General features: G+C 70.5%; 1 protein-coding gene across 1 annotated transcript in view; it reads right to left on the reverse strand.

Moving 5' to 3' along the window:
• KMT2D (lysine methyltransferase 2D) overlaps nucleotides 1-14,280 on the reverse strand; it is a 33,781-nt gene that overhangs the window by 442 nt on the left and 19,059 nt on the right. Inside the window, 20 exon segments of the mRNA XM_054177327.1 lie at nucleotides 34-107; nucleotides 509-794; nucleotides 1,411-1,541; nucleotides 1,663-1,799; nucleotides 2,302-3,472; nucleotides 3,889-4,019; nucleotides 4,125-4,260; nucleotides 4,349-4,497; nucleotides 4,926-5,101; nucleotides 5,228-5,309; nucleotides 5,622-5,778; nucleotides 5,920-6,084; nucleotides 6,174-6,317; nucleotides 6,400-9,234; nucleotides 9,783-10,015; nucleotides 10,432-10,498; nucleotides 11,225-11,312; nucleotides 11,410-11,533; nucleotides 11,627-13,737; nucleotides 13,938-14,086. Of these exon segments, the coding sequence (XP_054033302.1) occupies nucleotides 34-107; nucleotides 509-794; nucleotides 1,411-1,541; nucleotides 1,663-1,799; nucleotides 2,302-3,472; nucleotides 3,889-4,019; nucleotides 4,125-4,260; nucleotides 4,349-4,497; nucleotides 4,926-5,101; nucleotides 5,228-5,309; nucleotides 5,622-5,778; nucleotides 5,920-6,084; nucleotides 6,174-6,317; nucleotides 6,400-9,234; nucleotides 9,783-10,015; nucleotides 10,432-10,498; nucleotides 11,225-11,312; nucleotides 11,410-11,533; nucleotides 11,627-13,737; nucleotides 13,938-14,086 (8,546 nt within the window).

Genomic DNA, 14,280 nt, shown 5'->3' on the forward strand with positions numbered 1-14,280 from the left:
TCCCAGCACCCCAAACCCCCCTGGAGGGCTCACCTGGCCGGGCCCCCAGTCAGGGTGGCGTCGATGACGTGCTCGTTGTTGATGCGGAACATGTAGATGCCACGGTTCTGGGGGGGGGAGAGGGGGTGTCAGAGCCCCCACGTCCCACCAGAGCCCCCCACAGCTCACCCTGACCCTCAGTGTCCCACCAGAGCCCCCCACAGCTCACCCTGACCCTCAGTGTCCCACCAGAGCCCCCCACAGCTCACCAGGACCCTCAGTGTCCCACCAGAGCCCCCCACAGCTCACCCTGACCCTCAGTGTCCCACCAGAGCCCCCCACAGCTCACCCTGACCCTCAGTGTCCCACCAGAGCCCCCCACAGCTCACCACGACCCTCAGTGTCCCACCAGAGCCCCTCCCCACCCCACCAGCCCCGCTCAGTGTCCTGCCACGGCGCCCAAGGTCCCACCCGCGTCCCCTCCCCGGCGGCCCGGCCCAGCGGCGCCCCCTGGCGGCCGGCGGCGCACCTGCTCCTCGTAGACCTTCTCGCGGCGGTTGGCCACCTCGTTGCGGATGATGGTGCCGATGTACTCGATGACCATGGTGTGCTTCTCGATGTCCTTGGCGGCGTAGAGCCCCAGCCCCTGGATGCGGGAGCGTGCCAGGTACACGTTGTTCTTCCACTCGGTGCGCAGCCGCCGGTACTGCGACGACTTGGAGTGCACGAACTGCTTGCTGTAGGGGGTGTTGGTCTCCCCCGTGAAGGTGCTCTGGTAGGCCTTGGACATGCTGGTGCTGTTCAGGGTGTGGGGCCTGCAGGGCGGCGGGAGGGGAGGTCAGAGCCGCGGGGCGCCGGCCCAGCTCGCCCCGGGGAGGAGGGGGCTCAGCTCTGCTGGGGATCTCATCTGCCCCAGTGGCTCCTGCCTCTGTCACTGGATCCCAGCTCTCCCAAGGGATTTACACTCTCCCACTGGATCCAGTAGATCCCAGCTCCCCCAGTGGATCCCTGCTCTCCTGGTGGAGTCTGGCTCTCCCAGTAGAACCCAGCTCTCCCAGTGGATCCCAGCTCTCCCAGTGGATCCAGCAGGTCCCATCTCAGAGGATCCCATCTCTCCTGACAGAGCCTGCCTCTCCCAGTGGATCCCAGTCCTCCCAGTAGATCTGGGGTTTCCCAGTGCATCCTGCTTCTCACAGTGGGTCCCATCTCTCTCAGTGGGCTCTGCTTCTCCCAGTGGATCCCATCTCTCCCAGGGGATCCCAGCAGACCCAGTCTCTCCCAGCAGATCCCCTCTCTCCCAGGGGATCCCAGCAGACCCAGTCTCTCCCAGCAGATCCCCTCTCTCCCGGGGGGTCCCAGGGGATCCCCTCTCTCCCAGGGGGTCCCAGCAGATCCCCTCTCCCCCAGGGGATCCGGTGGCCCCCGGCTCACCGCTTGTAGTGGGTGAGGATCTTGGGCTCGGCGCGGGCGCAGCCGCTGGGGTTGATCATCAGGGGCAGCTCCATCAGGGGGTGCCGCCCGTAGCGGAATAGGTAGTTCTGGCAGCTCTCCACGCCGGGCAGCTGCCAAGCAGAGAGGCCAGGGCTGGAGTGGCACCACCCTGGCCCCCAGACCCTTCCCCAACAGGCAGGGGAGATCCTGACCCCTCCCTCCCACGCCCCGAGCCCCTTGCCCCGGCCCTACCGACTCGGCGATGCGCAGCACCGCGTGCACCGTGAGGCCGAAGAGCTCTTCGCCCTTCAGGTACTCCGGGAAGAGCCGCAGCATGTCGGCCTCCTTCCTCATCATCGCCACCGGCTCGATGATCCTGTTCCAGACGGCTGCGGGGGGAAGGCAGGGGTGGAGGTGGGCACCTGGGCACCCTGCCCGGCACACCCAGCCAGGCCCCAGCTGCCCCAGGACCTCCCCTTGCCCTGTCCTCCCTCAGCCTGGGGTGGTTCTGCCCCTGGCCTGCTGTGGCTCTGCCAGGAGGAAGATGAGGGATGGAGGAGGAGGAGAAGGGCAGGAGATGGAGGAGGAGATGGTGGTGGAGGGCAGGGGACAGAGGACAGCCGAACACATCGGAGCAGCCCGAGAACAGCAGCCCAGGGAGGAGAGGGAGGAGGAGGAGAGGGAGGAGGAGGAGAGGGAGGAGGAGGAGAGGGAGGAGGAGGAGAGGGAGGAGGAGGAGAGGGAGGAGGAGGAGAGGGAGGAGGAGGAGAGGGAGGAGGAGGAGAGGGAGGAGGAGGAGAGGGAGGAGGAGGAGGGCAACCCATCGGAGCTGGGGGAAGGCCAGCAGCAGCGCCCCCAGCCGCCCCCTCCTCCCTTTCCCCCCAGCCCCACCTTGGGGCGAGGAGTCGGAGAAGACCAAGTCCTCCAGGCCCTGCTCGATGACCTGCACGACGAACTCGGGGCGCCCGTTGTTGTCGCAGATGGTGCAGCGGTAGCAGCAGCGCCGGTTGTTGGTCCGCAGGCTCCAGTAGATGCGGGTGGCCTCGTAGCCCACCGGGTAGAGGGCGGTGACGCTGTGGAAGTCGGCCATCTGGTGGGGCAGCAGCTGCCCGATGGCGTGGAAGACCAGGCCCCCGACGCGGAACATGTGGAGCCGCTCGCCGCGCTGGATGATGCTGGCGATCTGCTTCACCTCGTCGCGCTCGATGTAGACGCGGCGGAAGACGGTGAAGCTGCTCAGCTCCTGCTCGCAGGGCCCCTTCAGCTTGTGCAGGGGGCACAGCATGGTCTTGTCCTTGAAGAACATGCACTTGGCGCGGATGGCGCAGGCGAAGTGGTAGACGCTGGGGCAGCGGATGCGGTTGCAGCTGTTGGTGGCGCCGGTCTTCTGGCACAGGCAGCACTTGGTCAGCAGCCCCCGGTGCAGGGCCACCTCCACGTTGATCAGGGCCCCCCCTTGCGTCTCGTACACCTCCGTGGACCACAGGGCGCAGTTCAGGTGGACCCAGAGGTCCAGGTCGAGGTTGAGCAGCCGGGCGGGGCCGTCGGTGGCGCCGTCGCCCTCCTCGTGGCAGAAGCAGCACTTGCGCAGGTCCCGCGGCACCTTCTCGGGCCGCAGGGTGGTGCCCAGCCGGTCGATGAACTCCGCGATCTCCTTGTCCCCGTCCCGCTTGGCTCCTCCCTTCTGGATGGTCACCAGGAACCGCAGCCGTTTCCACCTCACCCCCTTCCACTTCTTCAGCCGCGGCCTGGCCTCCTCCCCGTCCTCCGGCGGCCGCGACCGCGGCTTGAAGCGGGGAGGCGAGGGGGGCGCCGCGGCCCCCTCCTCCTGGGGGGCCGGAGAAGGGGCCGGCGGGAGCGGGGAGGAAGGGGCCGGGGTCGCTTCGTGAGCGGCCTCGGGGTCGGGGACCCTGGCGGCCTCGGTGGGGCTGGATGGGGAGGGGACGGAGGGGGAGAGCGGAGGGGAGGGCTCCTGGGGCGGGACGGAGAGCTGCCGGACGTCCAGGTTGGAGACGTTGTTGACGTAGCAGTGGTGCAGGCTCTTCTCTGGGGCAGGGCTCTCCTGAGGGGCGAGAGCAGGGGGGATGTGGGGCAGAGAGCCCTGGGGATGGGGACCTCCAGCCTCCCAGACCACCAGGGTGAGGTCTGTGGGGCAGCAGTACCTGGAGCACAGCCCCATGTGTCAGGGCTGACCCACAGCACCCCCAGCTCTGCAGGGACCTCCCCAAGCCCTTCCAGGCAGTCCCAAGAGACTCAGCACCCTCCTGGGGGCAGGGGGGGACCTGGCCCCTCAAGACCCTCTGCACCACCCCGCAGTCAGGAGGGGACCTACGAGGGCCCACCCACAGCTCTCCACAGTCACTTCTGCTCCCTAAGAGCCTCCTCCCGCACCCCCCCAGGAGCCACAGCCTCACAGGCACCTCAGTCCCCCCTCTCCCAGGGTGGCAGCCCCGAGGGGTCCCCCAGCCCCCCACTGACCTGGCGGAGCAGGGTGAGGAGGTCCAGCTCTCCCTTGAGGCTGTAGCCCGGCAGCACCGCGTCGAACTGCTTCAGCCACTCCGAGCTGCTGTCGGACACCTTCCCGGCCTTCTCCTTCCCACCAAGCATCCCTGAGGGACACACAGGAGCCCACTGAAGGGTGCCCAGCCTGGGGACATGGGGTGCCCAGCCTGGGGCGCCCCTGGAGAGCCCAGAGGGACCAGGCAGACGCTCACCGGCCACGTCCGTCTCCACCTTCTTGGCCTCCACCACGGCCGCCCGCATGGCGCCGTCCGGGAACAGCACCTCGTAGGAGCTGGGGATCTTCACACTCAGCAGCTCAGCCATGGCCACCATCACCCCGTTGAGGTTCTGGGGGAGGAGAGGGGGACAGGCCGTGTCCAGGGGGGCTCCAGCTGCCAGCACCCGGGGGTCAACCCGAGGCTCTCCCCCGGCTCACCTTGGCTGCCGCCGCGGACACGGTCAGCATGACGGAGACCTCGCTGCTCTTGCCCTTCTCCCAGGGGGCTCCTGGGCCTGCTGCCCCCACCTTGCCAGGGGGCCCCCCAAAGGGCTCCACGGCCTCGTAGGGCTTCGTGTCAGGGAACACTGGGGTGGGGGAAAAGGATGGGAGGGGTCAGAGCTGCGCAGACCCAGGCCCGGCCCACGGAGCCACCCGGCTGCCCCAGACCTCTGCGGAGGTGCTGCTGGGAACCCCTCGCCTGGGGTGGGTCAGGCACTGGGGAGAGGGAACAGAGGCCCCAGAACCAACAGGGACCCCTTGGGGAGCACCTAGAGGACCCCCAGGAATAGGCCAGCCCCTACACAGGCACCCCCCACTCAATTTTTGTGGCCTGCAGACCCTCATCCCACCCTACCAAGGTCCCTACACCCCATGGACCTCCTCCTGCCTGGTCTCTACACCCCCCAGACCCTCTCCCTGCCCTACCTCACCCCTCCCTGGTCCACACACCCCACAAAGCCCCTCTCCTCCTGCCCTGGTCCCTGTGTGCCCAGCCCAGGCTGCTGCAGCCCACCTGGGATGCTGGCCCTGGGGATGATTGGGATGATAGGGGAGAGGACTCTCTCCTCCAGCTCCGGCTTGGCCTCGCTGAGCAGGGGGAAGCGCAGCAGCTCCTCGCCCAGGACGCTCTCGGGGGACGAGGCAGGGACGATGCTGTCAGGGGAGTCGCTCTCATCATCGCTCTCCATCCTGGGGGGAGGGAGGGGGTCACAGGGGGAGTGGCTGCAGGGACTGGTGGCACCCATGGAGGGGCTGGTGCCAGCCAGAGCAGGGCTGGTGGCACCCATGGAGGTTTCATGGTGCCTGGTGGCTCACCTGACATCCTCGGTCTGGTTGTGGGGAGGGGTGGGGAGGGCTGCCAGCAGGTCCAGGCTCTTCACCTCTACAGCTGCTGTGTCTGTGGGGCAAGGAGGGGGTCAGGGGCGGGCTGGGATTCACAGGATGGGTTGGAAGGAACTTTCAAGATCCTCCAGCTCCAACCCCTGCCCTGGGCAGGGAGCCCTCCCCCCAGAGCAGGCTGCTCACAGCCACCTCCAGCCTGGCCCCGAGCACCTCCAGGGCTGAGGCTTCCAGCACCTCCCTGGGCAGCCTGTGCCAGGCTCTCAGCACCCTCCTGGGGCAGAGCTTCTTCCTCACAGCCACTCTGAGCCTCCCTGCTTCCAGCACCTCCCCCATGGGCTCGGCGCCACCCCCGGTGCCAGCCGCTCACCCTTCTGGCCGTGTGGCTCCCGGGCCGGGTCGGTGTCCTTGGGCTGCTCCCCCAGCTCCTCGGGGGCCGTGACGCCGTTCACCATCTTCTGCTGCACGGAGGGCGGCGGCGTGGGGGGCAGCGAGGAGGGCGGCGTGGGGGGGTTGCTGAGGTTGTTCTGCCAGGGGGAGAAGGGGGAGGAGGAGGAGGAGAGGGAGGAGGGGGCACACACACAAGCAACAGCAGGGTAAGAACAAGGTGAGCCCAGGACACACACCCCCACCCCCCCCCCGAGGAGGTGCCAAGGCCCCAGGCCCACCTTGGTGAGCAGCTGGGAGTAGTAGTCGGGGACGCTGTCGAGCATGGCACTGCCAAAGGTGCCCCGCAGCTGGCTCCTGCCGTTGATGGGGCTGCTGCCGAAGGGGGCGAAGAGGCTGAAGTTGGCAGTGATGGTTGGCTCCGTCAGGGGCAGCAGCGACAGCTCCTGGGGCACACAGGGGGTGAGGAGGCTGTGGCAAACGAAGGGCAGCCCCCGCCCCGAGCCGACCCCTCCCCCAGGCCCCCAGCCCCTACCTGCTTCAGCTGCTTCACCAGGGCCTCGCCGGGCCGCAGCCCTTCGTCCTTCCGCAGCTTCTTGCGGGAGGCTGGCACCCGCTCCGCGCCCTTCTGCACCCGCTTGGGCTTGGTGGGCGCCGGCCTCCTGGCGATGGAGGGGTCCTGGGGGGGAGGGAGGGAGGAGAGGGAGCTCAGCCCCGCAGCCAGCAGCCTCCCGCTCTGCCCCGCGGTGCCCGCAGCTCACCTCCCGGCCCGGCTGTGCCCGCGGCTCGCTGCCGGTGCCGCGGCTCTCCGCGTGCCCGTTGAGCTCGCCCGGGCTCTGCGCCGACAGCTGCACGTTCTTGGCCCTCAGCAGCTTCTGCAGCAGGAGGTGCCCGGCCTCGGAGCGGCCGCCCGGTGCCAGCAGGCTGTTGGCCGTGCCAGCCCCAGGGCCTCCGTTGGCCTCCGGTTTCGTGGCCTCGTCTCCGCCCGGCTCGCAGGGTGGCACCGCCGCCGCCGCGCCCTCCTCCTTCGGCTCCTGCTTCACCAGCACCTGGGGGGCTTCCCCTGCCGCGGGGACCCCCTCCCCTGCAGCGCCATTGATGTGGCTCTCGCTGGGGCCGGCCGAGTCTGTGCTGGGCGCTCCGGGGTCCCAGGGGCCGTGTGCCGGCTCAGGGAGGGTGCTGCTGGGCGTGGGCGGCAGCCCCTGCTCCGTGGGTGCCAGGGGGCTGGGCGCTGAGGCTGGCACCCCCGGTGACGTCTTCTTTGGCTCTTGGGGGCTCTGCTCAGGGCTAGCCAGGTGTTGGGGGGCACAGCCCAGGGGCGAGGGGGCTGGCGGCGTGGGGAGCCGGACGAGGCCGGGCTGGGGGCCGCGGGCAGCCAGGGCTGTCTGCACCAGCTCGGCCAGGGGCTGCTGCTGGGGGGGCTGCCCGGGCAGCGCCCGGCCCTGCTCCGTGCCAAAGCCGGGCTGGGGCTCGGCCGGGGCGCCCGGCCGGGGCTGGAAGGGGGGTGCCAGGGGGCGAGGGGGCTGGCGGGCAGGGGTGCCGTAGTCCGGGGCCTGCCCGGGGAAGGGGCCGGGGGGCCGCAGCGCCTGGCTCTGCTGCAGCAGGTTCTGCTGGTGCCGCTGCACCAGGAGCGCCTGCAGCTGCTGCTGCTGCTGCGGCGTCAGGTGCCGCAGCTGCGGGTTCTTGGCCAGGACCCCCTGCAGCTGCGCCCGGATCTGGCCCATCATGGGCCCTGGCACCTGCCCCAGGAGACCCGTGGGCACCGTGCCCGGTGGCGGCCCCGCTTTGTGCTGCCCAGGGCTCTGCAGCCGGGAGGGCTGAGGCTGGCCCTGCAGGGCGCCCTGCGGCCCCTTGCCCGGCTGCTCCGGTGCCCGCGGCGCCTGTGGCAGCGCCAGGCCCTGTGCCTGGCCGGGCCCACAGCCCAGCGGTGGCTCTGCGCCCCCCGCGGCGTCCCCAAGCTGCTGGGACAGCTCCGGGCGGGCGGCAGAGGGGAGCAGGCTGCCAGGCTGCACGGGGGGTGCCCGCAGCACCTGCTGCGGGGAGGCCAAGAGGAGCTGCTGGCCCTGCCCCAGCTCAGGTTGGTGTTTGGGGGCTGGGGGCTCAGGACCGCCCAGCCCCAGGGGGTTGAGGGCTCCCTGCTGCTCCTGGGCGCCCCCGTGCAGCTGCCCCCCGCTCTCGCTGCCCTCGGCGGGCAGGGCAGCGCCATCCACCCCCGCCGCGGGCTGGTCCTTGGCAGCCAGGGCAGCAGGGGCCGGCTGCATTCCCTGACTCAGGTGCAGCACGGAGGGGGCCTGGGCCCCCACCCCGTGCTGCGGAAAGTGCTGGATCGAGGCCTGGCCCTGGCCCAGCCCCAGGAGCCCAGGCTGGCTGCCCGCCGAGTTCTGCTGCTGCTGGGGGGCCAGCAGCGCCCGCGACTGCCCCAGCTGCTGCGACAGCACCAGGCGGTGCCCCAGCATGCCCGCGGCCTGCGGTGCCATCTGGGGCGAGCCCAGCACCCGCTGCTGGTGGGGGCCCAGGAGGACCTGGCGGTGCTGGGGCTGGGGGTGCCCCAGCACGGGTTGGTGCTGCTGCAGCCCAGGGCCCTGCGTGTGGCCCAGCAGCCCTGGCTGCTGCTGCTGCTGCTGCTGCGGGGAGAGCTGCTGCACCAGGAGGCTCTGCTGGCTGCCCATCAGCCCTGGCTGCTTCGGCACCATCGGCTGCCCCACGGTGCCAGGCTGTGGGGCTGGCTGCTGCTGCTGCTGCCCCAGCAAGCTGGGCTGTCCCACCATGGCTGTTGGTTGCATGGAGCCTTGGCCCATCATGCCAGGCTGCTGCTGCTGCTGTTGCTGCTGCATCACTCCGGGCAGTGAGCTCTGTGCCATCACTCCCGGCTGCTGCATGGCTCCTTGGCCCAGCACTCCTGCCTGCTGCAGGGATGGCTGTGCCATCATGCCCTGGGGCTGCATGGAGGGCTGGCCCAGCACCCCTGCCTGCTGCATGGCTGCCTGGCCCATCACACCTTGCTGCTGTTGCTGCTGCTGCATGGCTGCCTGTGCTGCCATCACCCCGGGCTGCTGCATGGCTGCCTGCCCCATCACGCTCTGCTGCTGCTGCTGCATGGCTGCTTGCCCCATCACACCTGGCTGCTGCTGCTGTTGCAGTGAGACTTGTCCCAGCATGTTCTGCTGCTGCAGCTTCTGCGCCAGCTGCATCCTCTGCAGCTGCCTCTCCTGCATCAGGCGGCCGTCGGCTGCCAGCCCACGGAGCGCTGGGTTGCCGCCGAAGAAGGCGTTGGAGCTGCCAGGCAGGGGGGCACTGCCCACCCCTTGCTGGCCCATGAAGGAGAGGCCTTGCTGCACGGCCATGGGCACAGCGCCCTGCGGCAGGCGCAGGCCCCCGGCCTGTGCCCCTGGCTGGCCGAGGCCCTGCGCTGCCACCACGGTGCCCGCGGGCTGCTGTCCGTGCGCCGCCAGCAGCTGCCCAGGCAGCTTGGACATCAGGCGAGGGCTCTGCGAGGGGCTGAGGGCCAGGACGGCCGAGGCCTGGTGCTGGTGCTGCTGCTGCTTGTTGCGGTACTCGGCCATCAGGTTGGTGTGCTCCTTCTGCTGCTTCCGCACCTGCCGGGCACACGGGCACCGCTTGGCACGGGGCGAGCGCCGGCGCTGCCAGCCTGGCACCGGCAACAGGGGGGCAGGGGGCGCCAGGTCTGCACTGGGCATGGCACAGCGGTGGTGCCAGGGCTGCCACGTCCGCCCTGGGGACACCACTGGGGATGGCACAGCAGTGGTGCCAGGGCTGGCACGTCCACCCTGGGGACACCACCGGGCATGGCACAGCGGTGGTGCCAGGGCTGGCACATCTGCCCTGGGGACACCACCGGGCATGGCACAGCGGTGGTGCCAGGGCTGGCACATCCGCCCTGGGGACACCACCGGGCATGGCACAGTGGTGGTGCCAGGGCTGCCACGTCCGCCCTGGGGACACCACCGGGCATGGCACAGTGGTGGTGCCAGGGCTGCCACATCCGCCCTGGGGACACCACCGGGCATGGCACAGCAGCAGTGCCAGGAACACCGCATCTGCACTAGAGGCAGTGGGAGGGCACAGCGTATCTGCACCGGGCAGGTGCCACCCAACCCCCCCAGGGCGCCCCCCATGCCCTCACCTGGTCCAGCTGCTTCTGGATCTTGCTCTGCTGCTCGGTCACCAGCTTCAGCTTCTCGGCGTCGGCCTCGGGGAACTCCCTGCCGGCCTTCTTGGCCGTGCGCTGCTTGGCACACAGAGCCTTGCGCGACTTGCGGTGGGCACCGATCTGCTCCTCCAGCACCTTCAGCTGCATCTGCAGCAGCTGCTGCGTGTGGAACAGCCACTCCTCGTACTGCCGCTGGTCAGCCTCGTCTGGGGGAGCAGGCAGAGGGGCAGGGCTCAGAGCGGGGGCAGAGGGCTTGGGGGGTGGGGAGAGGGCTGCCGGGGGAGAGGGCTTGGGGGCGGCAGAGAATAGGCCAAGGGGGGCAGCAAGGAGAGGGCCCAGGGGGAAGTGGACTTGGGACAGCAGGCAAAGGGCCCAGAGGAAAGCCAGGAGAGGGGTCAGGGGGAGAGGGTCTGGGGGCAGAGTACCCAGGGAGAGGGCAGCAGGGGGGCACAGAAAGCTCAGGGCAGTAAGCAGAGGGCCCGGGGGAAGCAGCAAGAGGGCTCAGGGGCAGTGGGCTCAGGGCAGCAGGGACCCCAGCTCCAGATCGAGTGTGGCCACAGCCCTGCTCAGCCCAGGGGGGGCAGGCAGGGTGAGCAGGGCTGGCAGCAGGGTGGGTACTCACTGATAACACCCTGGGCAAAGGTGGGTGGGTTGGGGCGAGCCTGGGTCGGGTCGGTGCCACTTCGCTCCTGGCAGAGAGGAGAGGGTTGGGGACGTGATGGGGGCACTGGAGCCTCCTTCTCTGGAGGGCCTCCAAGCCCACCTGGGCAAGCTGCTGGGGGGGACCCTGCTGGAGCAGGGGGCTGGACTGGGGGAGCTCCAGAGGTCCCTTCCCACCCCCAGCCACAGGATGCAGGGATTCAGTGCTCGGCTCTGGGGCACAAGCTGCAGCTGGGGACTGCTTAGTCTGGCACAGCCCCCACCCCCGGAGGTGCTCCAGCCGTGGGCCCACAGCCGTGGGGCCGTGCTGGGCTGATGCTGGGGCTGGGTGACCTTGGGAGGCCTTTTCCAACCCAAACACTTCTCTGATTCTGTGACCACAGCTCCCAACCCCAAACCTGCTGCAAACCAGCAGCCCCTCCCACCCCTGCTGAGGCAAAGCAGAGCAGCGCTGCTGCCCCCCCAGCTGCTTTACTGGGCCCAGCCAAGCAGAGCCCTGGGAGCAGGGGGGTGGTTCCCAACCTCCTCCCCCCCAGACTGATAAAAGGCTTTGAGGATCCAGCAGCAGCTCCCTGCCAGCCACCACCTCCGAGCCCCTGCCCAGTGACACCCCCACACCATCCCCCTGTGCCCCTCTCCACAGCCCCCAGCGCCCCAGGGAGACACAACCCCAGCAGGCAGAGCAGCTCCAGCCTGGCAGCAGCTCCTCAGCACCAAGGTGCCCTCTGGATGCCACCCCCCAGACCCCTACTCACCTGCCCACTCCCCGCCAGGAGGTGATTCTGCATCTCGGACACGGCTGGGCCCCCCGAGAGCCGCTGGGCCAGCAGCGAGACCTGTTGCCTTTTGGGGGGGGACAGCCACAGACACCAGGGATGAGCTGGCACCCAGGCACCCTGCCCACCCCACCCTGCCACGTCCCACCCTGCCCCTCCCCTACCTGTTCATGCCCGGGGCCACGCCGATGCTGCCCTGAGCCATCACCCTCTTGATGCCCTTCAACGCCACCATCTTGGCCTTGGCAATGGGGTCCATGATGTCCTCGGCTGCAAACTTGTCCAGGTCTAGCCAAGAGAGAGCCCCCCCCGTGGGCAGTGCTGCAGCACAGCCAGCACCCCCAAAAAGCACCCAGGACCCCCCCCCAGAACAGCCCCTACCTGTGTCTGGGAAGAAGCTGTTGGCCAGCTGCTGCTGCATGACGAGCTGGGGAGGGGGCTTCAGGCCCAGGCCCGGGGGCTGCACCCCAGCCATCGGCTTCTGCACCAGCACCTGCTGCTGGCTCTGCTGCGGCTGCGCCAGGGCCACCTGCACGTTGTGGGGCGCTGCCAGCACGTGGGGCTGCCCGGGGGCCATGCCCATGTGGGGGGTCAGGCCTGGGCCCTGCTGGGGCGTGCCCAGCCGGGGGGGCTGAGGCGGCATCAGCGGCGGCCTGGCCACCAGCCCCAGCTGGAGAGGAGCCTGCTGGGCGCCCAGGCGGGGAGGGGGCTGCCCCTCGGGGGGCTGCCCAGCCGCCGTGGGGTGCAGCAGGGGGTGCCCCGGGGCCGGCAGGTGGGGGGCGCCCCGGGGCAGGTGGGCTGACATCTGCTGCTTCTTCTGCAGCTCCTTCTTCTCGTGCTCCAGCAGGTCCTCGATGAGCAGGGGCAGCTCGCTGGCCACCAGGGAGCTCTCCATCTTGTCCAGGTCGTCGGCTGGCGACTGCCTGGCGCTGCCCAGGCCCAGGGCTCCGCCGTCCAGCTCGAACTTCTCCAGCAAGGGGTTGCCCTGGCTGCCCAGCTGGGCAGGCGCCAGCCCGCGGCCGGGGCCGCCGTAGGGATCCTTCTCCGGCACGGGGACGCCGGGGTGGGCGGCGCTGGGGAAGTGGCTCAAGCCCAGGCGCCCCGTGCCGGCCCCGGGGCTCAGCAGGCTCTGCCCAGGTTTGAGGCTCAGCCCCAGCGAGGCTGAGATCTTGTCCATGCCCTGCAGGGCCTCGGCCTTGACGGGCACCGGCAGCCGCTCGGGGCCGCCGGGGGCGGTGAACTGGCAGGGAGAGGTCTTCAGGCAGCCCTCCTCCAGCTTGGGCTTGACGTCGGCGGGCACCGCGCCCACCGCGCCCGCCTTGCCCTCCGCGCCCTGCGCCTTGAAAGCCGCCTCGGGGGGCGGCGCGGCGGCCGGCGGGCAGGCGGCGGCTCCCAGGCCCGCCCCGGGGGGCACTTCCTTGGGCACCTCCCTGTCCTCGGCGGGCGGGGCAGGGTCCCTGCCATCGGGGGGGTCGGGCAGCTTGAGGCCGGGCGCCGAGGGCTCGGTCTGCAGCTGGGCCTCGCGCTCGGCCTTCTCGTTGGCAGACTCCACCAGGCGCAGGTGCTCGTTGAAGATGTCCTTCTTGTCCCCCGTGTCCAGCTCGGGGTCGGTGTAGGCCAGCAGGTCGAACTCGCCCCCGTTCAGGAGGTCGTCCAGGTGGGGGTCTGCGCCCTCCAGGCTGTCCAGGTTGTCCAGGTCGTCGTCCCCCTTGGCCACGTCGGGATCCAGGCTCAGGTTGGCCAAGTCGTCGTCGTCGTCTTCCAGGTCCTTGTGGGAGCCGAAGTCGTCGTCCAGGTCGGGCTCCACTGGCACCTCGCAGGGCAGCCTGCTCCCCTCCAGGCTCAGGTGGCTCTTGCCCGGGCCGGCAGCTGGCACCGGCTCCGGGGCGGCGCTGGCGGTGCCCTCCTTGGGCGGCTCGGGGCGCAGGGCGGAGCCGGAGGCCAGGGGGCGCGGGGGGAGGTGCTGCAGCTCCAGGCCGGGGGCTGGCAGCGGCTGGGTGGGCACCGCCTTGGCATGAGGCTGGTGGTGGCTGTTGCTCAGCTCGGCTCCCTGCGGCGACGCCGGCGGCAGGGGCGCCGCCATCTTCTGGGGCTGCAGCGCCGGGGTGGGCAGCGCCTGCATGGGCATGACCGGGGTGCAGAGGGCCTGGGGGGCGCCCTCGTCCCCTGGCAGGAAGAAGCGCGGCCGGGGAGCCTGGGGGGCGAAGGGGGACCCCATGACCCCCCCGGGGCCCTTCTGCACGTTGTGCCGCAGCTCGATGAAGGGGGCGCCCAGGGCGGCGGGCGAGGCGGGCACCGCGTCGGCAGGGGCTGGCAGGCGAGCGCCCAGGGGGGTGCCGGCCGTGGGCGGGGCGAAGCGGGAGGGGACCTGGAGCCGCAGGGCCGCGGCTGCCGCCTGCTGCTGCTGCTGCTGCTGCCAGAGGTGCTGCTGCGGGGGCTGTGCCGGGAAGACCCCACGGGGGTAGAAGGCCTGGGGGGGCCCCACCGCCGCCCTGCAAGACACCGCGGTGTTGGCACGGGGGCGATGCCCCAGCCTCGGCACGCCGGGCACGGCGCCCCGAGTGCCAACCCCCTGCAGAGCACGCCAGGGCGCTTCCCGCAGGCGGGAGCTGGGGTAAGGGGAGGCCTCCCTCGCTTCTGCCAGGCGTGGCAAGCCCCTGGCACTGCCCCTGGCACTGCCCCTGGCACTCACCTCCCGTTGATGTCCAGGGCCACCGGGGTGGCTGCTGGGGGGGGCCGTGCCAGCCGCTCGTCCTGCCCGAACGCTGCCTGCACCATGACGGAGCCTGGCAGCTTCCCAGCGCCAGCGGCGGTGCCCAGCGGCCCGAGGAGACTCTTGTCCTGCAGGAGGAGGAGGAGGGCAGGGTGAGGGCTGGATGCCCTCTGCCGTGGGGACAGCCTGAGGGCGCTGGGGTTGTGCAGCCTGGGGGAGAGAAGGCTCCGAGGAGACCTTCCTGTGGCTTTCCCAGAGGCAAGAAGGGGCTGGGGCAGGGGAGGAGGAAATCCTTGAGAGGGTGGGGAGACACTGGCACAGG

This window comes from Dryobates pubescens, chromosome 40 (assembly GCF_014839835.1).
Source record: "Dryobates pubescens isolate bDryPub1 chromosome 40, bDryPub1.pri, whole genome shotgun sequence".
Lineage (NCBI taxonomy): Eukaryota > Metazoa > Chordata > Aves > Piciformes > Picidae > Dryobates > Dryobates pubescens.